The sequence below is a fragment of the Amia ocellicauda genome, chromosome 8 (assembly GCF_036373705.1).
Source record: "Amia ocellicauda isolate fAmiCal2 chromosome 8, fAmiCal2.hap1, whole genome shotgun sequence".
NCBI lineage: Eukaryota > Metazoa > Chordata > Actinopteri > Amiiformes > Amiidae > Amia > Amia ocellicauda.
Genome location: NC_089857.1, coordinates 2,631,721 through 2,656,987, shown reverse-complemented (window position 1 = coordinate 2,656,987; position 25,267 = coordinate 2,631,721). Strand labels below are relative to the sequence as shown.

At 42.9% G+C, this 25,267-nt stretch overlaps 1 protein-coding gene and 1 pseudogene across 1 annotated transcript; both read right to left on the bottom strand.

The window, feature by feature from the left end:
• Positions 1–682: 682 nt before the first annotated feature.
• LOC136755199 (eukaryotic translation initiation factor 4 gamma 1-like) lies at positions 683–21,668 on the bottom strand. The gene is made up of 13 exons (XM_066711684.1): positions 21,654–21,668; positions 18,163–18,279; positions 12,692–12,901; positions 11,538–11,708; positions 11,080–11,277; positions 10,481–10,624; positions 4,951–5,160; positions 4,489–4,593; positions 4,162–4,368; positions 3,535–3,705; positions 1,705–1,806; positions 1,255–1,294; positions 683–825 (listed from the first exon to the last, which is right to left on the bottom strand). Exons 1-13 carry the CDS (start codon positions 21,666–21,668, stop codon positions 683–685), a joined length of 1,833 nt encoding a protein of 610 aa, XP_066567781.1.
• LOC136757813 (uncharacterized) lies at positions 10,745–10,808 on the bottom strand (annotated as a pseudogene).
• Positions 21,669–25,267: the final 3,599 nt, after the last annotated feature.

The window sequence follows — 25,267 nt, the reverse complement described above, 5'->3', positions numbered from 1 at the left end:
AAGCATAGAACAAATAAACAATTAGAGATACAAAAATAAATCATGGAATCATTTTGTTTAACAAAATTTAACCCCTTAAGCTGACAAACCCATCTGGAACCCTTAAAAGTTTTTAATAATGATTTTTTGTATTCTTTAAAATCCACGACAGGCTTGTTAAAGGCTTCTGAGGGTCCCCATGTTAAGTGTAGGAGGAAAAAAAAGACAGACAGAGGTGGGTGGATTCCAAACAGAAAATCTAAATGTTCAGTCCAGACGCAGCTCATCACATGAGCAATCCCAACACTTCATACATCCACTGTCGTCTTCTGAAATGTCCCAGCTGCATCTCCAACTGACCTTTTTGTTTTTTTTGCATTTCTCCTTAATCAAAAATAAGTGCATTCCAATCTTCCTACACCTAAAAATATATAATCACCTACTTTATTATCAGTGTCATATATATATATATATATATATATATACATATACTGTATATATATATATATGCCACCACATACACACTGTTAAGAGCAATCTTACTTTGCTTATGTTTTGGATTGATTAGACACCTTATTTTTTAGGTTAAACATTCACCAGAGAAGAATAAATTAATAAATGTTGATCCATTATAACTCCAGCTTTCATCTGTGTCAGAGAAGGATTGGTGCTTCAATTTTCCCCTCCCACCCCCACTCAATTTCTAATGCCAGCCATGTTTAACAGAAGTCCTCCGCTCTCTCTTCCTGGCTTGCTCTGCTCTCTCTCTAAGGCGCTCCAGGGACCGCAGAGAGGGCAAGTCTTTACGGAAACGCCATTTGTAGAAGTTCTCCTCCTTAATATCGTCTTCATCACACAGCGTGTTAAAGGGGGGAAGAGAAAAGAAAAATTAGTTTGCGATTACAGGTTTGGTAAGCTTTACAACCCATTATCACTTATTTTCTTCTATTCTAGCTTCTATACTGTGTCTCCAGTCTGTTGGCCAGCACACACAACCGTCTCTTTGCCCTTGGCTCTCTCAGTCTCAATGGTTTCGGTTACTAAAAAATATGAACTCACAAATGGAACATAAGATGGGGACTGGGACTCAAGGACTGAGGCTGGAAACGTGCAACACTTACACTGCGCTGCTATCCTGCTCCAGCTGGCAGAGACTGGCATATTTAAGCACTGTAGTGATACATCAATGTGCCACAATTTAGAAACACCAAGACCAGACAACCCATGTTAACAGAGATGCCAAGTTGTCGAGGGTCAATAATGGGAACTACCTACCCTGCTCAGCGGGCTTGGAGCCAGAGTCGCCGCTGCAGCCCTTGGCCCAGGAGAGAGAGTAAAAACAGGCAACAGAACATGCAAATTAGTTCCTTCCCCACATACAGGCTTCAGCTGACAAACTTTGCACTATCATGTCATTATTATCATGTTTATCATGTTAATCATGTGATAATATCACTATTATCATGTTTTCAGACGTCAAATAACACTCAGTCAAAAAGACGTTCCTGAAGAACAGTCAATAGTAACTGGCTCGGTGGATAGGTAACACACATACATTATTCTAACTAACAATCACAATTACAAAGCAGCTGACAAGAAACATGCAACATGGTATATAAGTACAAATGAAACCATCCAATATCAACATTAAACACATCCATCAGAACAATGCAGAAAATAAGAAAATAAAACTCTAGGGTTCTCTAGACAAGCAGGGCTGCATACCTTCTCCAGGACCACATCGGTAATGTGGAGTTTCTGCATGCTGGCACAGATGGACTCTAAGTCCAGCAGGAACTGCTGCTCAAGTTTATCCTTCTCAGTCTCCTTGGAAAGAAAGGATGGAAAGAAATGCAAATAAATGCTACAATTGTTCCATTTCCCCACAATACTTGTGTCAATTATATATAACTATTATTATTTATTTTTTAGCAGACGCCCTTATCCATAGTGACTTCCACAATATGGAGAATATATATATATATATATATATATATATATATTACACTCACCTAAAGGATTATTAGGAACACCATACTAATACTGTGTTTGACCCCCTTTCGCCTTCAGAACTGCCTTAATTCTACGTGGCATTGATTCAACAAGGTGCTGAAAGCATTCTTTAGAAATGTTGGCCCATATTGATAGGATAGCATCTTGCAGTTGATGGAGATTTGTGGGATGCACATCCAGGGCACGAAGCTCCCGTTCCACCACATCCCAAAGATGCTCTATTGGGTTGAGATCTGGTGACTGTGGGGGCCAGTTTAGTACAGTGAACTCATTGTCATGTTCAAGAAACCAATTTGAAATGATTCGACCTTTGTGACATGGTGCATTATCCTGCTGGAAGTAGCCATCAGAGGATGGGTACATGGTGGTCATAAAGGGATGGACATGGTCAGAAACAATGCTCAGGTAGGCCGTGGCATTTAAACGATGCCCAATTGGCACTAAGGGGCCTAAAGTGTGCCAAGAAAACATCCCCCACACCATTACACCACCACCACCAGCCTGCACAGTGGTAACAAGGCATGATGGATCCATGTTCTCATTCTGTTTACGCCAAATTCTGACTTTACCATCTGAATGTCTCAACAGAAATCGAGACTCATCAGACCAGGCAACATTTTTCCAGTCTTCAACTGTCCAATTTTGGTAAGCTTGTGCAAATTGTAGCCTCTTTTTCCTATTTGTAGTGGAGATGAGTGGTACCCGGTGGGGTCTTCTGCTGTTGTAGCCCATCCGCCTCAAGGTTGTACGTGTTGTGGCTTCACAAATGCTTTGCTGCATACCTCGGTTGTAACGAGTGGTTATTTCAGTCAAAGTTGCTCTTCTATCAGCTTGAATCAGTCGGCCCATTCTCCTCTGACCTCTAGCATCAACAAGGCATTTTCGCCAACAGGACTGCCGCATGCTGGATGTTTTTCCCTTTTCACACCATTCTTTGTAAACCCTAGAAATGGTTGTGCGTGAAAATCCCAGTAATTGAGCAGATTGTGAAATACTCAGACCGGCCCGTCTGGCACCAACAACCATGCCACGCTCAAAATTGCTTAAATCACCTTTCTTTCCCATTCAGACATTCAGTTTGGAGTTCAGGAGATTGTCTTGACCAGGACCACACCCCTAAATGCATTGAAGCAACTGCCATGTGATTGGTTGGTTAGATAATTGCATTCATGAGAAATTGAACAGGTGTTCCTAATAATCCTTTAGGTGAGTGTATATGCGCTTCACACAGACTGTCCCAAGACTTGGAAATCCCTGTGTACATAATATCTGGCACATTAATCTGAGACGTTCATAATAACCACATGTTTTACAGAATATGTACTAAAAGGAAAATTTAAACAGGATTTATTAAAATGTTATTCCACACCTTGAAACTGTATCTTTGTATCAGAGTGTACATTATATTCCATGTATGTTGTAAATGGGTTATATGTGTAGCTATTTCCCATGACTTAAAATTGTTTGTCATTTTCCATGACTTTTCCATGACTTTCCCAGGCCATTTTTTTCCCCTGACTTTTCCAGGAAACCTGTACATACCTCTGTCTTGATGGTCTCACGGTCCTCTGTGATAGCCTTCCTTATGCTTGGCTTCCAGGCCTTCTCGGCCTTGTTGAGCTTCACCTCAGCTGTGAATGACACTCCAGTAATGATCTTACTTGGCTGCTTACTCTGGCCCTGCAGGGAGCCCCGGGGGCCCATTCCTGACGGCTGGGGGGACAAAGAGTCAGTCGACTGGTCAGGGCAGGGCAGCACATGAATCTAAATAGATTCACATTCCACACAATCTCTGAATTTCCTTCTTGAGCTGTATTAAGTATACATTCTATTGGAGTTACATTCATGTCTTGATCATATTGCTGACAGATTCATTGAACCTTTCTCACCTCTGATGCTGTATATTTTTGATGGAGGTGTTCAGCAGAAGCACGATCCACAGAACAAATATGCCAACGTTAAAGCAAGTAAACAACTACACAGCCTGCCAAACCACTCAACTGCTGCCAACAAAACAGGGCTCAGAAACTGGGGTTTTGCTGAAAGTAACTATAAAAGTTAATTGGGTAGCATTATACTTAGGGTTATGTAGACAGTGGAAAAGATGAGTGTAAAATCTCCAAAAGTGGATGGGTGTAGTGGGTGGCGGCATTTGTGTCTCTCAGTTACCTTTGAGATCTTGCCGAGGCTCCTGGTGTCAATGGGCCTGTTCTTGGAGACAGGGACACTATTCCTGCCCCAACGTCGGTTGTCCTGCTTGTTCATGAGCTGCTGTTGCACCTTGATCTGCTCACGGTGCTCATCCAACTGGGCTTCCTTGTGGATGTGGTCAATTGTCTTAGGGCCCTGGTCACCCCTCCTGGGCACCCAGTTATCCTGAGGAAGGGGAGAACGAGTCAGTGACTAGTAGAGAATGACAAAACAAGAGGCAGACAGGGAATGGGGGGATGGGAAGCTGAAAGCAAGGAAGGTTTCTATTTTCCCAACAGTCATTACCCTTCTAAGATCCAAGACGTCCTGCAGCATGAAGCGGATTCGAGAGGAGGTCTTCCTCTCTTTGACCATCTGCTCCATCTGGTTGAAGTACTGGTCCATGGGGGGCTTGTAAAAAGGTCAGACAGAACGATTAGAAAATAGTCCAGACAGCATGGCAGAGCAGTACCGTCATACTACTGAGTGAAGCAGCATTCCTTCTGGAAAGCTCTTGCAGATGCACAGAAACAGTTATTCAGACCACTGTCTAGAGGCCCGGTGACTCTAAAAGACTGATGGCAGAAGAAAGGCTAGTTTGCTCATTTTAAAACAACGCAGGAGTGTCAGTGAGACGGAATTTACTCTTTTGGCAAACTGGCCACCCCAGTTTTGGCTCATTATGTCTAGAGAAGAATATGAGGACCAGTATGCAGTCTGACGTGCCTGGATATTTAGCCAGGGCACAGTTTGGCATAGCGGCCTTACCTTTGCCTTCTCCGAGTGCAGGTCCTTGCCGATAGTGGAGAGGAGTCGGCACAGGCACTCCAGGGACTCCTCGTCCTGCTTTCTCAGCAGCTTGACGATGATGCAGTTGTGCATGGTGTTCTCATTGAGCATCTTCACCTTGAAGAGCTGCCCGATGAACTGGATGTTGCCCAGGGCCCGGCGGTGATGCTGGCCCTTGGCCTCCTCGCCCTGCAAACACAGACAGCACTTAATGACAGCCCACATTGGCATTCACAGAGAGGGGACCTGCACATTGTGGAAAGGAGGGGTGCCGGGTAGGGAATCCAATTCTGGGCACTGTTATCAATCCCGGGATTTTGGGATTGTTGTTTTTAAAACAACAATTAAAAAGAGCTTCCCAGCTAACACACATATTAATATGTTGCTGCAATATTGTGGCAACGTTGTGTATTAGCGGGGTCATTTTCGTTTTTATTTATGCATCATGTCATGGATCACATTGAACGTTAAACAGATTGTTGTACTACTAAGTAGCCCAGAGTCTCGAAGATGAGACAAACACATTATTAGAAGAACTACAATGTAGGCTATATACTAGACTAATATACAGCTCTGTAAAAAAATAAGAGACCACTCCAATTTCAGAAATCAATGATACAGAGCTGTACAACTCCAATTCCTAAAAAGTTGGGACAGTATGGAAAATGCAAAAAAACAAACAAAAAGAGTCATTTGAAAACTCAATTCACCCTGTACTATACTGAAGACACATTATTTGATGTTTTACTTTGTGAATTTAATTTATTTTTGAAAATATACACTCATTTCAAATCTGATGACTGCAACACACGCCAAAAAAGTTGGGACAGTCGACTGTTTACCACTGTGTAACATCACCTTTTCTTTTAATAATACTTATTAAGTGTTTGGGCACTGAAGACACCAGTTGGTTAAGTTTAGCAAGCAGAATTTTCCCCCATTCATCCATTATGCATTTCTTCAGCTGCGCAACTGTACGGGCCTTCGTTACCTTATTTTATACTTCATAATGCGCCACACATTCTCAATCAGAGACAGGTCAGGACTGCAGGCAGGCCATGCTAGCACCCGCACTCTCTGCTAATGCAACTATGCGCTTGTAATCCGGGCAGAATGTGGTTTGGTGTTTGGACTTCCCTGGAAAAGATGACGTCTGGATGGCAGCATATGTTGCTCCAAAATGTGTACATATATTTCTGCATTAATGGTGCCCTCACAGATGTGCAAATTACCCATGCCATGGGCACTGACACACCCCCATACCATGACAGACACTGGCTTTTGGACCTGACGCTGATAACAGCTTGCATGGTCCTTTTCCTCTTTTTCCCAGAGAACACGACCGCTTTTGTCCAAAATCTATTTGAAATGTTGACTCGTCAAACCACAAAATACGATTCCACTGTGCTACTGTCCATCTCAGATGAGACCGAGCCCAGAGAAGTCAGCGGTGCTTCTGGACAGTGTTGATGTATGGCTTCTGCTTTGCATAGTAAAGCCTTAACTTGCATCTGTGGATGCAGCGGCGAATGGTGTTGACTGACAAAGGTTTACCAAAGTATTCTCGAGCCCACGTCAGGATATCCATTACAGACTCATGATGGTTTTTAAGACAGTGATGTCTGAGTGATGGGAGATTCAGAAGTGGTTTTCGGTCTTGCCCTATACGCACCGATTTAACCGGATTCCTTGAATCTTTTAATTAAATTGTGCACTGTAGAAGGTGAAATCCCCAAAATCCTACCAATTTGTCATTGGGGAATGTTGTTCTCAAAGTGTTGGATTATTCGCTGATGCATCTGTTGGCAGACTGGCGAGCCTCAACCCATCCTTGCTCCTGAAGGACTAGGCAATTTTTGGAGGCTCCTTACATACTATGATTACACGATTGCCTCACCTGTTTCACATCACCTTCTTATTTCAACTTGTCACATCGCTATTAGTCCTAAATGGCCCCTGTCCCAACTTTTTTGGAACGTGTTGCATACATCAATTTCAAAATAAACATTTACCTTAAAATGGGCCGGTTGCACTAAAAAGGTCTTACTTAAAGCCCTAGCCTTAGTCTAAGTCCTGTGAAATTGGACTTATGTAAGACCTCACGGTAAGACCATTGCGCGAAACAAAACCCCGCAGGTCCTATGTTAGCCCTGGCTTACCTGATGTTGCTAAGCAGCAAAGTTTGGTCTTATTATTTTTGTTAAGAAAGGAAAAAAAAATGGCTGCTTCTAAAGTTAAAAAATATAAATTTCACAGAAGATGAAAAACTTGCGATAGTTAAGCAACTAATCATAAGAACATTTTTGGGGAAATGGGGAAAAATCCTGGAATGAAATAACACAAAATGCAAATGCCATGAATCCCACCGTAGTGCGCACTGTAAATGTATTTTTAAATTCGTTTTTTAAAAGTACTTCGTTTTACTTCAATGTTTATTTTATGTTTAAATACAGTACAATCAATAAAAGAAAGTGTATACTATGTTTTCATGCGTTCAACGAGTGGTTTTTATACATACAACTCGCTGACATCTACGTTTAATAAGCACGTTGACAGGGGCGAACACTTCCTGCTTGTCCTCATCACATTTCTTAACCCTCTAGTTACAGTTACAGCTTCTGCAAACCACACAGAGAGACAAACCTCACTGTGCTCTATCATCTGATATAATAGTTGAAACACTTGTTATATTAAAAATATATAAATGCATCACATAATATGCATATTGTTTTGGAGTGGTGTTTAATACAAATACAAATTTTAAAGTATGCCTATTTGTATAGTTACAATTATTAATATATATTGCTTATTTTACAGCTGTATTACCGACAACATAACAACAGGACATTTACTTATTTAATTCCATTTTCTGAAGATGTTGGCCCATTCAAACCAAAAAAATAAAAACTAGGTTTAAAGAGAGGACCTTTAAATCTTTTGTTGTAAAGGGAAAAACTAGAAATCAAAATGTTAAAGTTAAAAATGGCAAGATTCGAGTTAAAAGGGGAAGGAGAAAAGTATCATTGTAATGTATTAAGAGTTGTTGGTTATTAATACAGTTGTCATTCTTTATAATAGATTCTAGATAATATATTTGAATTTATATTGTAATAGTCCACCTAAAATATGAATACAGTTTTTATTAATTAACTTAAAAATGTCAGTGTCAAATTAGTTGAAACTATTATTAGTTAAACTTCCATTACTTTGTATGTATGCCCTTTCATATAAAAAAATCTAAATTACCTGGCAAATGTGCTGCCATGTTGGTTTCATGTCAGTTTCTATAGCAAGAGATACCTTTTTCCCATTTAAGCCTGGTGTAGAATAGGCTTAAAAAAATACTTAAATTTAAGACCAAACTGATTAAATTTTTTTGTGTGCAACAGGCCTATTTATGTTGGGCTTAAATTTAAGTCTAAGACCTAAAGAATTGTCTTAAAAGCATTTAAGACCTTTTGTGCAACCGGCCCCTTGTCTTTATACGTTTTTTGTTTAAATACATGTCAAAAAACATTTATAAATCACTCCTCTTTTATTAGCATTTTCCATACTGTCCCAGCTTTTTTGGAATTGGGGAATTGTATATAAAAGCCATTATGTACTAGAATAAGCCATGATTTTTATGTAACAATCGAGAAAACATAGTCAAGGCATGAATTTAGACAAGTGCACAGTTGCGCACAAAACAGTCACAAGCACTAGACTACTACTACTACACTAAAACATACACTGAGCAGTTAAACATTATATACGATAGGCATATGTGTTTAGGTTTTGTTTATTATCTGTTACTTAATACAGCAAATTCAGCTATTGTGTATGTGAACCCTGCCAACATAAAATGAAATCGCTATGGTGCGATTGACTGGATTAACCTCATATTAGCTGCGTGCATTAAGTGCCTTTCAGACGGTAGACACGAACACTCTGTCACCTTGCCAGCTAAGGAACACTACATTGCATTGCTAGCGTCTCTCATTGACTCAAATTCAAACAGCTGCAAACACTGGTTGATGTTACTGTAGCTAGCAAATGTCAGCTATCCACTAGCCAACATAAAGAGTGACCTGTATGTAATTCAATGCAGGGAAAATGAAGACGTGTCGATTATAATTGTGTTTCATTGTATTGTTTGGTAGAAGTAAAGAAATGTCTAACATATCCTTTGTTTGAACTACTTACTGGAGGTCAGCCACCAATGACAGACTCTGTCATATTCCCACACATGCACTGTACCTACATCATGAGCCAGTGCTTTTATTGAAATTACATAGTTATGTTTACAGTGATATATTGGTGGGGACAATGCAAATGCAAATGTCACTGTTTGCAAAGAATACAATCTCATACGACATTATGAATCTAAGCATGGTACTTTCAAAGTGGCCTTCCCACCCTAGACAGAGGCCTGATGCAGAACATTTTAAGCTTTAACTGCAAGCTACACACACGGCAGCAGAATCCTCCATCATGGCCTGACCCAACAACAGAAGCTCACAAGTGCCTCCCTAAAAGCATCCTGGGTTCTAACCAAACACAACATGCCCTTCACAGACGCGGAGGTATTTAAAAAGTGCATGGTGACAGTTTCGGAGGAATTGGCTACCAACAAGTCCCATGGATAGTGTAATTGCATCTGCCAAACAGTTGCCCCTATCAGCGTCAAAATGAGCTGATTGAATTCCAGACGTCGAGCCAAATCAGGGATGCGCATAGGAGTGCCGAGTCCTTGTGTGTATTTTGGGGGGCATGCTCAGAGGAATACAGCACTGTGACAGGCCGCTGTCTGTCACGGCACAGCTGCTGCTGACGTCCACTGATTAGGTGCTCATGTGCAGCAGCTGTGTTGACGCTCCCTCGCAAACAGGCTGCGGACTCACGGCTGCGGGCAATGAGCACCGAGGCGACTGTGTCGTCAGCGGCAGCTGTGCCTTCTCTATTTAATCCCTCTACTTCCCCGACGAGGCAGCTAACCGCCGAGGATTGACACTACAACCCCTTACTGTCCAGAGCCCCCTGTTTGTGTAGACATTTGCGTGCTTGTTTTGCTTTGTTTTTCCCCTTTTTTCTTGTGTTCCCCTACTGGTCTGATCCAACCCCCAATAAAACCCGGACACCACTGGAACCCGAGACTCTCTCTATCCTCGTGTATTAAGTCCGGCATTTACAAGCACAATAAAGAAACCTGCGTTTTACGTGCTAACAATTTTTGGATCAACTTACACCTGGGAGTCCTCATTTTCCTCTATGAACGCAATCAAGACTCACGACAGGAACTGGCATTCACATGAGTCAATCAAGGACTGCCTGCGCATCAAAATCACATCCCTCTCACCTGACATCCACAAGATCGTGTCCGAGGGGAATGCAACTTTTCCCATTAAGTAAGTAACTTAGTATTTAATAAATAGTTACTGAGATTGCACAACCAACCTGTGCCTTATTTACAATAAAGGACTATCAAATTTCAGTTAAAAAAATAAATAAACAATTTATTTTTTATTACCAAGGATGCATCCAGCTGCTTCTGCTTCTTCTCTACGACCTCATTGCTACCCTTATCCTTCTCAAACTCCGTCTTGCAGCGGCTCAACAGCATCTTGCGGAAAGTCACAGTCACGCCTGGCTTGCCAGTGGTAGGGACGTGGAACTACAGAAACAGGAGGAGGGAGAACATAAACCGTAAGCAAGATGGCAACTTGAACTAGCTAAGCATGGTCTGTGTGCCATATAGCTCTGGAGAGGGATGAAACTGAAAGTGTTCAATGAGCTCCTCCATCACTAGATGCCAGAGGCCCAGACACCATGGCACTAATAAGAGATCATCACTGGAACTCTACACTTAGACACACTTGGAACAACCGACACCTTGGCTTTCACAGAGTGTGGGTGAGTGATGGCGAGAGCACTACTACCATCTCAGCAATACTTCTTGATATGCAGTTCACAACAACAGAATCTGCTAGTCCATTCAAAACTGAGCTCCCACAAATTACAATTCCACAGCAAAACGAATCTGATCCATGTAGCTTCTTCGCAACCCTCTACCATCCCCTCCCTCCCTCTTTTACCTCACTCTCACACCTGCCACACTCCTTCTCTCACCTCCATAAGGCAGTGGCACATATTGGCGTATGTGACGGAGAAGTTGGGTTCGGAGATGGCCTTCTCAAAGATTAGGTCAACGACACCCTTGAGCCGCTCCTCTGTGTCGATGGTCAACTCGGTCACTTGACGCATCAGCTGATGGAACATCTGTGGGGTCAGCTTGTTCAGGATACTGCGCATCCTGCGGAACATCTCCTGTTGAAGGGGAAAGGAGGGAGAAGGGAAGGAAGGAAAAAGGGTTAGTTCTGTAAACCTTGGCCAAGTCCATGGTATTATTTGTACTGGTGAGGTGGGTGCTTGTGAGCATATGTAGCCCCTCAGTTCCACTTCTCTATCATTAGAGGTCCAGACACGATCATCACAGGGGCACCAAGTTTACCCACAATCCCCTTTAAGACTAGCAAGTTATTTATCCCACCCAACAAACAAGAACCGTGTCCACTGCTCCTACATACCTCTGTCTTGATGGTCTCGGGGTCCGCTGTGGTAGCCTTCCTTATGCTTGGCTTCCAGGCCTTCTCAGCCTTGTTGAGCTTCACTTCACTTGTGAATGACACTCCTGTAATGATCTTACGTGGCTCCTTATTCTGGCCCTGCTGGGAGCCTCGGGGGCCCATTCCTGAGGGCTGGGGGGACAAAGAGTCAGTCGGCTGGTCGGGGCAGGGCAGCACAAATAGATTCTCATGCCACACAATCTCTGAATTGCCTACTTGAGCTGTACTCAAGTGGACACTTTACATTAGCTGTTGGATATTCAAAGGGAACTTGTACAGTGAACTTGAGTCACACCTACAATTTAGACAGATTGAATGTGTTTACAAGCACAGAGGAAGAGGAGAATGAAGAGAAGTAATGTGTCACCATATAACACCCCTTCTCATGTGTTAGTTTAGCTGCCATGTTATTGCATATGTGATTGATTAATTTGAAAAAGATGTTCCTGCACACTGTCTCTACTAGCAAGTGTTATAATTCAATAGAATGCAATATTTTGATCAAAGACCTTATAACACTTGCAAGTAGAAACTGTGTGGGAGCATGTTTTTTCTATCCTGATCCTTTTCCTTCATACACACCTGTCTAGTCTATACATGTGTGCAATTAGCTTTTGTTATGGTGATAGATTAATTACCTGAATAAATGCCACGTTTTAACATGTTCACCACACATTTACACACCCTCATGCATATTTGGGGATGTTTGCCTTTGGCTGGTAAAAATACCAAGTGGCTGCTAAGTTTTTTCCATCTACCAGACACGGTGGCTAGTGGCCAAATTTTATCCCCTGCAGGGGACACAAAGGGGACTTATTGGCCTGGAGAGAGGGGAGGGAGGGAGAAAGGATCAGACCAAAGCCGCTATTCCTTCAAGCCATAAAACAGTCTTCTAGTAACTGGCTCGGTGGACAGGTAGCACACATACAGTATTCGAAATAACAATTTAACAACAAATCACAATTACAAAGCAGTTGACAAGAAACATGCAACATGGTATATCAGTACAAATGAGACCGTACAATATCAACATTAAACACATCCATCAGAACAATGCAGAAAATAAGAAAATAAAACTCCTCTAGGCTCCTCTAGACAAGCAGGGGGCTGCATACCTTCTCCAGGACCACATCGGCAATGTGTGGCATCCCCTCTGGTTTCTGCATGCTGGCAGCAATGAACCGGAAGCCCAGCAGGAACTCCCGGTCATATTTCTTCCTCTCCTCAGTCTTCTTGGCTGGGAGGTGCTGGGGCTCCTCACTTTTGGGAGCAGAGGCAGCAAACTGGGCCTGATCTGGCTTACACAGGCTCTCCTTCACCTGCTCCTGAGAAAGGATGCGAGAGCAGGAAATTAAAAGATGAACTGTACTCTAGTTTGGTGTCCTCACACAATTACAATTATTGATTACCACAACTTGTACCCAACACAGAGGAGGCTTTGAGATAGAAGTGAATATGAAATTGAGTCCAGATTTTGAGTGATGAGAGTACAATGGGATTAGAAGTATAGTGGGATGGGGTCAGAGCGGAGCAAACCAAAGCGCCAAGAGAGTAGATGGGTGCCAAAAATGTGCTTCTAGTAGACATCAGTCCGTATCCGGCATGTGTAGCCAGTAATCATTTTATTTTTATTGATATTGGCAGCCCAGTAAGAAAACAGAATATTAGGGAGAACCAGGCCACCACTTGACCAGCCCCTCTGAAGCACAACCTTAGAGATGCTGGGAGGTTTGTTCCTCCAAATGAAGGATTTCATTAACTGAGTAAGAGTTCAAAAGAAGAACTTTGGTATAAAAAGAGGAAGACTCTGAAACAAGTATAGAAATTGGTTAAATGTTCATTTTAACTGACTGCACTCTGCTAGTTAAAGAGAGGGGTAAACTAGAACATTTTTGAAAGTCTGATTGAGCTAAACGAACAGGTACTGTGACTTGTGAGATTTTCATTGCAGCAAGCACTCACTTTTGTTAAAATGTAATTGGTAACCCGAGAATAATCCAAAGTTTTCTAGTAAAGTAGCAACTTTAGGGATGCAGACTAAAGGATCTGATCAATATCATAAAAGACCATCAGCATTTAAAAAAAACACAATGCTCTACCTCCCCACAGCGCCCACACCCATGCATCATAGAACACAGAGACTCCTGTACCAGACCTGGCTAGATTGCTTGTCGATAGTCTGGGAATATATGCCTTATATAATAAAAGGGAAGTGCCAGTGTCTGGTTGCTAGGACGTGAAGCCATGTGTAGTCCAGTGTGTCTGTGGACACGTGGGTATACTCAAATAGTGTCTATGAAGGGTGTAACACAGAGGGAAATAATGTTAAACTGACTTCATCTGGCAAGGACAGTTTCAAACCCTAGCATCGATGTACTGAGATAAATCCTGAAGGGTTCCTCACCTCATCCAGCGTAGACTCCAGGCCCAGCAGTTCTCTCTCTGCCCTGTGGAAATACCAGGAAAAAGTTAAGAACAATAAAAGAAAAAAAAAGAAAAAAATACAGCCCTGGAGTTCGTGACTAGTCTATAGGTTCAATCTAGTCTAGGAAACAAAGAAAGAAAAGGACACAAATATCTATAAAACATTAAACAGACTGCAGTTAATTCTGTATTCTGCAAACCTTTCCTGCATCAAAAATACCTTTTATAGAATATAAGCACTTAGCCCGTTTATGCACCCATGCCACCAAATAACACTTAAAAACATTTAGAGAAAAACAAATGATAGCTAAGAATTGAATGAAATACATGCTCTAAAACTTTGAATTGAAGATCATGTAGACTTCACATACTGTAACCGCACAGGCAGTTTATTACAAAATTAACACTCCAATAACGCCATATATAGCCAGCCAAAGGTAGGTGAACAGAAACTGTACAGTGGCATATACATACATCCACTGTAGAGCTTTGTTTGAAGTTTTACACCATGGTACCATATATGTACCATATATCAGTTTCACTATGAATCTATCAAAGACAGTGGATTATTTAGTTTGATTATTATGGAAAAAGATTCCATACAATACCTGGCGTAAAAACATATACATTATTAGTCACATTGTGTGTGCACATTGCAGACTTTACTTTCATTCCACAAAAAATGTAGGCTTAGCATTCCCTGTTGCAATAAAAAGAAACCCACTGACTAATGAAACGACCTACCTGAATCTGGGATTGTCTCTCAGACGAATCCCTTTCATTATTTGATGCTGATATTACTCGCAAATAATACTGCTTCTCAGAATGAATGTCTCTGTGTCAAAACAACGACCAGTCGCTAATTCTCCACACACCAACAGAGCTAACAGAGTTCCGGAGCAAAACTAATCCAATCATGGCAACTGTTACTATGCAAAAACGAGTGATGTCATAAGCGAACAGATATCGTAAGATCACACATTTACAAACCACAGGAGGTCGACCCATCGTGCTCGTTTGATGTCCATTAATAACTAAGTGATCCAAGGATCCTATCCAGTCTCTTTTTGAATGTCCCAAGTTTGCAGCTTCAACCACATCGCATCACATTGTTCCAGATTGTAAAAACTCTCTGTTTTCTGCCCTGAATGCCTTTAAGCCCAATTTCCATGTGTGTCCAAACAAACTGAATCGAGTCACGTCAACGGTCATCGCCTCCACAAACAAATCGCAGCCCTTAGCCCGGCTCTCACTGCACGACTTTCACACTGCGAGACGATTTTTATTTCCGTGCATGCGCAGTTCACGCTTCGCGGCCGGTTGTCGCCGAATTGCTGTTTCGCTGGTGAAGGAGTCGCGCTACACGATCATTGAAGAACAAGGGGTCGCACACTGAACACTGATCTCAATCCTTTGTCGTGGGGTCTCTTTTCATTGTCTTTTTAACAGCCTCGACACTGTTTCTTGCGGAAACACGCGTCATCCATCCAGAAAAAGTAAACAAACATGGAGCTGGTCACTTTAAATATTATTATTTCCCCTGTAATTGTAAATAACCTGCCCTAAAACAACTATTTGAATTTGAAGTATTTTAATAAATACTTCCGAAAAGCTAATATTGCTGCCATGTTTATTCTTCCCCGGTTTCCCCCCTTCAGTAGCTCAGCTCTGATTGGCTGCTGCGGGTCCCGTGCGTCTCATTAGTCTTTCATCTATCGTTTTCTTTTCATTGCAACGGGGTATCTAGCCTAGTTGTGTTTGTATTGATAGTACAGTTCAAATCAATGACGTGTAACATGTGAATAATAATCTATATGTATATTATTATATATATTATTATTATTATTTATTTATTGTGGCTCATGGCATAGCATAACCAATTCAACCTGTGCTCAAAATATGTATGAACGGTTTATGTTGTAAAATATAACTCGTCAATAATTGTGCTGTAGCCCTATTTTAAACACCCCCTCCTCCCCGTCTCTCTCTCTCTCTCTCTCGACTACTTATTATTATTATTATTATTATTATTCCCTCCTCCCCGTCTCTCTCGCGACTAATTGTTATTATTATTATTTAATAATAAATAGTTACAAAATAACATTAACTAAGAAGTAAAAATAAATGCAACATGTTCAACAAAAAAAAAACTTTAACTGAGTGACCACAAACTACACATATTCCCCTGGTGTCTTGTAAGCTCACAGCGGATCATACTGAGATGATTGTATTCATCAAAAGAACCTGCCTCTCACCTTTCCAAAAAGGCTCAGTCCTTAGAGACGCACTAATGTATGAGGACTATTTCAGTGGTTCTGTTACAGCAGGGTTTGTGATGTAGTGCTGCTATTCAGTGAGTTAGACATTTAATTGAAATGTGGAGACAGTGCCAGTGTGGAGGCTGTGTTTACACAGAAAGTTTAATGTTCATTTTTGGATGTCAGAAATTGCCTCCTGTTATACATTTTATTTAATACTCAGATATTATTTATATTTTATTTTGTATCAACCAGAGTCCATCTACAAATAAAAACTTTCTTCAAATGCATTGCACTTTGATGGTAATTGTTTTTTTGGGGAAAATACTGCCTTATTAAGTACTTGGTATCGGCAAGTACACAAATGTAAGTACTCGTACTTGTACTCGGTCTGAAAAAAGTGGTATCGGTACATCCCTAATTTTAACACATGTGGCAGCCATTTTGTTTCTTGTTCAAAACTAAATTAGCATTGAGAAAGAGTCAGTTTTTGGTCAAATACGTTCATACTCCTTTAATATTTCAGTTTCATTTTATTCCTTGGGTGTTGGTTATGTGCTACAACAATGTGCTAAGAGACACTTCTAAGTTGAATGAATATTTTTAAGAAAAGATTAAGCACTCCTTACCTGGGTCTGTGGTGTTCACTGACACAAGGCCTTGATCTTTCACCTCATTCAGAAAACTTTATTGAAATGCTGTTTCCACACACAAATCCCTTAGGATGTCAGTTATGAGATTTTTGTGGAAAATGGGGGGGGGGCACACATGAAGGGTTTAATACAAATAATAACTATGTTTTATTTTAACAAGCTTCCAAATCTAAATTCTAGTTGGGGACAGGGGTCGGTTATGAGATCTTTAGTACAAAACTTAAAAAGGTACAATATTAATAAATATATGATGTTTTACTGTGCACAATAGCATAAAAAACTCATGTTTAAACAAATGTGTAACTTGTAAATTGCCTTACCTATGTACTGTGAAATAAGACATCAGGACCACAATCTACGTAGTTATGGGAAAATTACCCATTAACTTATTCAGCAAAGATCAAATTACAATCTTTAGTTGCGTAATCGACTAAAACCATACATTTAGTTCAATCTACACGTTTGACTAGAAAGCATTAGTACGAAATCATGACCCAGAAATCTGACGAGAAACGCACAATGCTCTGAAAATACTGTTTTATTGTGTGTAGTATTTTACATTACATAAAAGAAAAACAATTCAAATTTTTAATACTTGTGATTAAAAACTTTTAAAATACAATTCTTAAAATCACTTAAAATTTTTAAAATCTTTGTGATTTAACGAAAAACAAAACAATTAACTTCAAATAAACATGTGCACAAAACAACAAAACAAACGTGATTAAAGAAAAACTGCTCACCAACATAAAAGTCAAATACATTGAAAATAACTGAAAATGCATTGGACAAAATAAAGAAACAATTAAAAAGGTAAAAATAAAAAACAAACAAAAAAGGTCCAATGCATTTAAAATTAAATCCAAAACGGACAATGTATTTGACAAAAAAAATATAACAAAACTAAACCAAAAAACCCCTAAACAATTAGTGATTTAAAAACAACTAAATCTTTAAAAACAGTTAAGATTCATTTTAAAATCGTTTTAAAAACAATCATCCATAAAATAATTAAAAGATCTTGGACTCGGGCTCCAGCAGGGGGAACTGACCGTCCCCGGAGGTGGGTCCCATCATGGGATCCTGAGCTCCCCCAGATCTTGTATGTGGCAGTTCTTATAGGCTTCCTCCTTGCCCCTCTGATGGACCTCCAGATTGACGTAGTCCCTTACGAGCACCATGCCCCTCCGCGCGATGACAATCGGGTCCAGCTCCTGCTTATTGAATAGACAGATGTTCCGTCCCTCCCACAGGGCCTGCTTCACTGCGCAGACGACACGCCACCAGCACCTCAGGGTGGAAGATGTTAGTCCCCTGGTAGGACCGTACAGGATCTGCTGGGCGGTCGCCCGCGCAGGAACGGCAAACCTGTGGAGGAACGGAGAAAACAGGAGCCAGACCCTGTAGGCGGAGGGGCACTCACTAAAGATGTGAGCCTCCGTCTCCTTCCCCAGGCAACCCTTATAGGGGCAGGTGTCATAAGGAGCTATGCCCCTTCTGTGCATGAACACTCGGGTGGGGAGACACCGACTCACAGCCATCCAGGAGACATCTTTCTGCGTATTCGTGAGGCAAACGTGCGTAGCGTTAGCCCAGATAAACCGGCAGGTTTCGGGAGGGAAATCTTCTATCTGGCTGGTCTCCTGGGTAGATCTCATCTGGCTACAGATGGTCTTATAATCCCAGGAGGCCAGCACGACTTTATGGAGGCCTACTTCGAGTGCAAAGGCTCGGAGCGCCCTGTAGAACGGCGGGGGATCCCACGAGTGCGGCCTGGTGTTATCCATGGCACAGAGGCCGAATGGTCTCAGGCTGCTGGCAAAATAAAAGCGGTTCATGAAACTCACTTTCTTGCCAGCAGCCTGGATGTTCTTGACCACATAGGCCAGCCCCTGCGCCTTTATCAGCCGCACAACGTCCGGGACCCCCCTGCCTCCATCCAGGGTACCCTTCACCATCTGCACTCTTTTCAGCTTCTCCATTTTGCTCCCCCAGACAAACCGAAATATAATTGGGGTCACTAGTTTTGCGATGACCTTGTCTGGGGGGAAGATCATTCCTACGTAGAGGAGTATCGGGAAGAGGATGGCCTTTACGACCAGCACCTTACCAGCCATCGTCCAGGTCCTTGTGCTCCAGCCGTGGATCTTCTTTTGGACCTTCGATATGGCCTCCTCCCAGCTCCGGGTGCCCGTGTTGGTCCCGTCGATCGTGATCCCCAGAACCTTGATAGACGGCTTCACAGGGAACACGGTCGGCGGGTCCCGGCCGACAGGCCATGCCCTGGAGAGGTAGACCTCGCTCTTGGCCTTGTTGACAGCGGCCCCCGTCGCCCTGCAGAAGCCGTCCAGCAGTTCCTCGACCCTGGCCACGGACGGAGCGTCCGTGCAAACCACGGCCACGTCGTCCATATAGGCCAGGGCCTTCAGTTGCTCTCCGCCGGAACCCGGGAGATGGAAACCTGTCACCCGGACGTCCCGGCGGATCGCCTGCATGAACGGCTCCAAGCAGAGGACGTACAGCAGGGCCGACAGGGGACAACCCTGCCGGACCCCCGACCTGACCGGAAATGGTTCGGTCAGGTGGCGGTTCACAAGGACCCTGCTGCTTAGACCGCTGTAGATGATCTTAACCCACTTCCTCAGGCCAAGAGCGAGACCCATCCTCTCCATGACGAGCTGCAGGTATTCGTGGCCCACTCTGTCGAAGGCTTTCTCCTGGTCCAAGCTGATTAGGACCAGGGGAAGCCCTCTCTCGTTCGAGTAGGCCACGACATCCCTGAGCAGCATGGCGTTGTCGGCCGCCGATCTCCCCCGGGCACCACAGACCTGGTCGGGACCCACGACTTGAGGGAGTGGCCGCTGCAGCCGGAGCGTCAGTGCTTTGGCCAGTATCTTGTAGTCGGTGCACAGGAGGCTGACCGGCCACCAGTTCCTCAGATCTTTTTGGTCTCCCTTCTTGTGAAGAAGGGAGAGGATACTCTTCTTCATAGAAGGGGCCAATCTGCCCTCTCTGTACATCGACCCCAAGACCTGGGCCAGATCTTCTTTAAGCACCTCCCAAAAGATCTTATAGAACTCAGCAGGGATCCCGTTGGGACCCGGTGTCCTTCCAGAGTTAAGACTCTTTATCACCTGGGAGAGTTCAGTGGTGGTGATCTCTGGATCCTCCTCCTCCTCCTCGTCCCCCTCATTGCGGGACTCCAACAGGGACAGAAAGTGATGGATCAGATTTTGATCCACCACCTTCTGATCGTACAACTCCCTGTAGAAATCCCGCACCACTGTCTCAACAGCCTCTCTGCCCTCCACCTCTTGCCCCGAGGAGTCGATCATGGAGGACATTGCAGGCCGCCTCTCCTTCGTTTTCTTGAAGAAGAAGCGGCTGCATTTCTCATCGTCCTCCATGATGCGGACCCTGGAAAGGACCTTGATCTTCTCTTGCTCCTCCCGATAGAGGGCGGAGAGACTCAGTTTGACCCGAGCCACCTCCTCAGCTAGGTCGAAGCCTCTGAGCTGTAAAAGACTCAGGCGCTGGAGGCGGGCGTTTAGATGGGAATATCTCGCCCGCCTCTCACGAGCTTTCCGTTTCCCCAGCTGAATGAAGTAGCCCTTGGTCCTTTTCTTCACCATCTCCCACCACTCTATGGGAGAATCAAAAAGGTCCTTCAGGGTCCTCCACTCCTCGAGGCATCTGCTAAAGGTCTTAATAACACGAGGGTCATCGAGCAGGGAGGTGTTGAGCTTCCAGACCCCAGGCCCCGACTCCCGTGTGCTCGGGATGAGCACCTCTGTCGTCAGGAGCCTGTGGTCTGAAAAGAAGACCACCTCCGAAGACATGGCGGTCCTCTCCAGTGGCTTACTGAGGAGGATGAAATCTATCCTGGAGAAGGAGGAGCCAGAAGAACTCACCCAGGTGAACAAGGGGACCAGGTCCCGACCTGCGTCGCAGAGTTCAAAGTCCTCCACGAACGCAGCGAGGTCCCTGCTGGATCTATCGTTGCGGGGCTTACTCCGGTCTACATCCCTCAGAGCACAGTTGAAATCACCTGAAATGATAACTGGCAAGGTGCCGATCAGGAGCGGGCGTAGCTGAGGGAGAAAGAGGACTCTCTCTCTCTGGCTGGTTGGGGCATAGACATTGACCAGCCTCAATACAGCCCCCTTGTATTTAAAATCGAGGCTGGCCAGTCTGCCCGCCTCTATAACCTTAAATGTTTTTACCACTATGAAGGGGTTTTTCAGGAGTATATTAATATTAATATTAATAAATATATGATGTTTTACTGTGCACAATAGCATAAAAAACTCATGTTTAAACAAATGTGTAACTTGTAAATTGCCTTACCTATGTACTGTGAAATAAGACATCAGGACCACAATCTACGTAGTTATGGGAAAATTACCCATTAACTTATTCAGCAAAGATCAAATTACAATCTTTAGTTGCGTAATCGACTAAAACCATAAATTTAGTTCAATCTACACGTTTGACTAGAAAGCATTAGTACAACGAAATCATGACCCAGAAATCTGACAAGAAACGCACAATGCTCTGAAAAACACTTTTGTATCCAGGGTTGCACAATTCATGCAATGTAACCCTGTACTGTCACAGGAAAATCACATGACTGGGAGTGGTTTGGCCGCCCGGGTTCTGTTGCCATTTCGGGCTTGGTCGGCTCCACAACTTCACCTGTGCTTCTACCATATGAATACTATAAAAACCATAGACTCCATTACCGTATACAGACCCATCTGTACCAGGGCTGTTTCTATTACTCGAAGCAGCAGCTGTATACACCATCGGACACGGGGCCAATACATAGATGGGCTATTTCAGGCGCAGGGGCTGATGGGATAATTTTGGGTTTAATCACTGAGGTTGATATGAAATTACGTCATATATATATATATATATATACACTCACCTAAAGGATTATTAGGAACAGGTGTTCAATTTCTCATGAATGCAATTATCTAACCAACCAATCACATGGCAGGTGATTCAATGCATTTAGGGGTGTGGTCCTGGTCAAGACAATCTCCTGAACTCCAAACTGAATGTCTGAATGGGAAAGAAAGGTGATTTAAGCAATTTGGAGCGTGGCATGGTTGTTGGTGCCAGACGGGCCGGTCTGAGTATTTCACAATCTGCTCAGTTACTGGGATTTTCACGCACAACCATTTCTAGGGTTTACAAAGAATGGTGTGAAAAGGGAAAAACATCCAGTATGCGGCAGTCCTGTGGGCGAAAATGCCTTGTTGGTGCTAGAGGTCAGAGGAGAATGGGCCGACTGATTCAAGCTGATAGAAGAGCAACTTTGACTGAAATAACCACTTGTTACAACCGAGGTATGCAGCAAAGCATTTGTGAAGCCACAACACGTACAACCTTGAGGCGGATGGGCTACAACAGCAGAAGACCCAACCAGGTACCACTCATCTCCACTACAAATAGGAAAAAGAGGCTACAATTTGCACAAGCTCACCAAAATTGAACAGTTGAAGACTGGAGAAATGTTACCTGGTCTGATGAGTCTCGATTTCTGTTGAGACATTCAGATGGTAGAGTCAGAATTTGGCGTAAACAGAATGAGAACATGGATCCATCATGCCTTGTTACCACTGTGCAGGCTGGTGGTGGTGGTGTAATGGTGTGGGGGATGTTTTCTTGGCACACTTTAGGCCCTTAGTGCCAATTGGGCATCGTTTAAATGCCATGGCCTACCTGAGCATTGTTTCTGACCATGTCCATTCCTTTATGACCACCATGTACCCATCCTCTGATGGCTACTTCCAGCAGGATAATGCACCATGTCACAAAGGTCGAATCATTTCAAATTGGTTTCTTGAACATGACAATGAGTTCACTGTACTAAACTGGCCCCCACAGTCACCAGATCTCAACCCAATAGAGCATCTTTGGGATGTGGTGGAACGGGAGCTTCGTGCCCTGGATGTGCATCCCACAAATCTCCATCAACTGCAAGATGCTATCCTATCAATATGGGCCAACATTTCTAAAGAATGCTTTCAGCACCTTGTTGAATCAATGCCACGTAGAATTAAGGCAGTTCTGAAGGCGAAAGGGGGTCAAACACAGTATTAGTATGGTGTTCCTAATAATCCTTTAGGTGAGTGTATATATATATATATATATATATATATATGATGTCATTTCATATCATACCATATACACCGATCAGCTATAACATTATGAGCACTGACAGGTGAAGTGAATAACACTTATAATCTTGTTATGATGGCACCTGTCAGTGGGTGGGATATTTTAGGCAGCAAGTGAACATTCTCTCCTGTCAAGATGTGTTAGAAGCAGGAAAAATGGGCAAGCGTAAGGATCTGAGTGACTTTGACAAGGGCCAAATTGTGATGGCTAGATGACTGGGTTAGAGCATCTCCAAAACTGCAGCTCTTGTGGGGTGTTCCCGGTCTGTAGTGGTCAGTACCTAAGAAAAGTGGTCCAAGGAAGGTAAAGCGGTGAACCGGTGACAGGATCATGGGCGGCCAAGGCTCATTGATGCACGTGGGGAGCGAAGGCTGGTCCGTTTGGTCCGATCCAACAGACGAGCTACTGTAGCTCAAATTGCTGAAAAAGTGAATGCTGGTTCTGGTAGAAAGGTGTCAGAACACACAGTGCATCGCAGTTTATTGCGTATGGGGCTGCGTAGCCGCAGACCAGTCAGGGTGCCCATGCTGACCCCTGTCCACTGCCGAAAGTGCCTACAATGGGCACGAGAGCATCAGAACTGGACCACGGAGCAATGGAAGAAGGTGGCCTGGTCTGATGAATCACGAGTTCAAGGTGTTGACTTGGCCTCCAAATTCCCCAGATCTCAATCCAATTGAGCATCTGTGGGATGTGCTGGACAAACAAGTCCGATCCATGGAGGCCCCACCTCGCAACTTACAGGACTTAAAGGATCTGCTGCTAACGTCTTGTTGCCAGATACCACAGCACACCTTCAGAGGTCTAGTGGAGTTCATGCCACGACGGGTCAGGGCTGTTTTGGCTTCAATGGGGGACCTACACAATATTAGGCAGGTGGTCATAATGTTATGGTTGATCTGTGTACAATGTTAACATGGAACCTATTTTAAGTAGGTCGTAACTAATTGTATAAAACTTAATTACTGGGGTTATAGTATCAGATGAATGTATCAATTTAAAAACATACATTATAATAAATAATACAAAATAGTTGTGTGTGTGTATTTATATGTATATATTTATATACCCTGCCTACTATATATACACATATGTGTGTTATTTGGCTCTACAATAAGTGAATGCACTCATGGTTACAAAGTGGAGAACGTTTAATGATGGGGGCGAATTGATGTGGGGACCAATTGTCACGGGGACCAATTGTCACGGGGATGAATTGTGTCCCCCAGTCTCAGATCCGAACCGGAACACATTTATTATTTTATTTGTCTTTTTTCTGCAGACGCTCTTATCCAGGGTGATTATCAAGGGTGATTTACATTTGTACCAATTTATACCCACAGCTGGGCGTTTCACTGGAGCAATCTAAGTGAAGTACCTTGCTTAAGGTAACAGCACTGCCCCATAACCTCGGAATATTATTATTGTTATTATTATTTCTTTATTGGCAGACACCCTTATCCAGGGCGACTTACAAAATATAAGCACAATACAAAGTGCAAAAATACAGTTCAGTAAAAGGCATAAAACATTACAAATTCAAATTTACACAAGTGAATACAATAAATGAGCTCTTACGTCCTGGATTGTAAAAGCTAAGTGCAGACAAGATGTTAGGTCACAGTGCAGGGCCACACTTTAGTCATTGTATTGGGACGTGCATCACGGACGTCTAGGCTACAGTCCCAAAGGCATATTTGGTTAATAATGTGTTATACTGTCAGTAATACAAGAACGTTTTACATGTTTCTACATTATTTGTGTTAATGTTGTTTTTTTATATACTTTTCTGTGTATATTTCATCGTTTTGTACTTGACCCTTCTCAGATGTGTCTATTTTTGTTTTGTATTTTATGGCTACAAATATTGCCCTAATGTAACTCATTTTCACCCCAGGCCACAGAGAGAACAGAAGACACGGGAAAAGTGTGCCATGAAGTTTGGGGTTGCTCACTGATGGCATGTAGTTGCCTGGCAAGCAAAGGGACTCATCTTCTCGATGACAGTGTGTTCTTTAGAACAGCTTTATTTTTCGTTTGTTGATGCAGGAGCAGCAGCTGTCCAGGAGTTCAGGCCTAGTTAAATGTGTCAAACTATACATCATATTATTTATATTCTAATCATAGGCGTAGGTTTAGGGGGCGTCCCCCCCACTGTTGAGAGAAT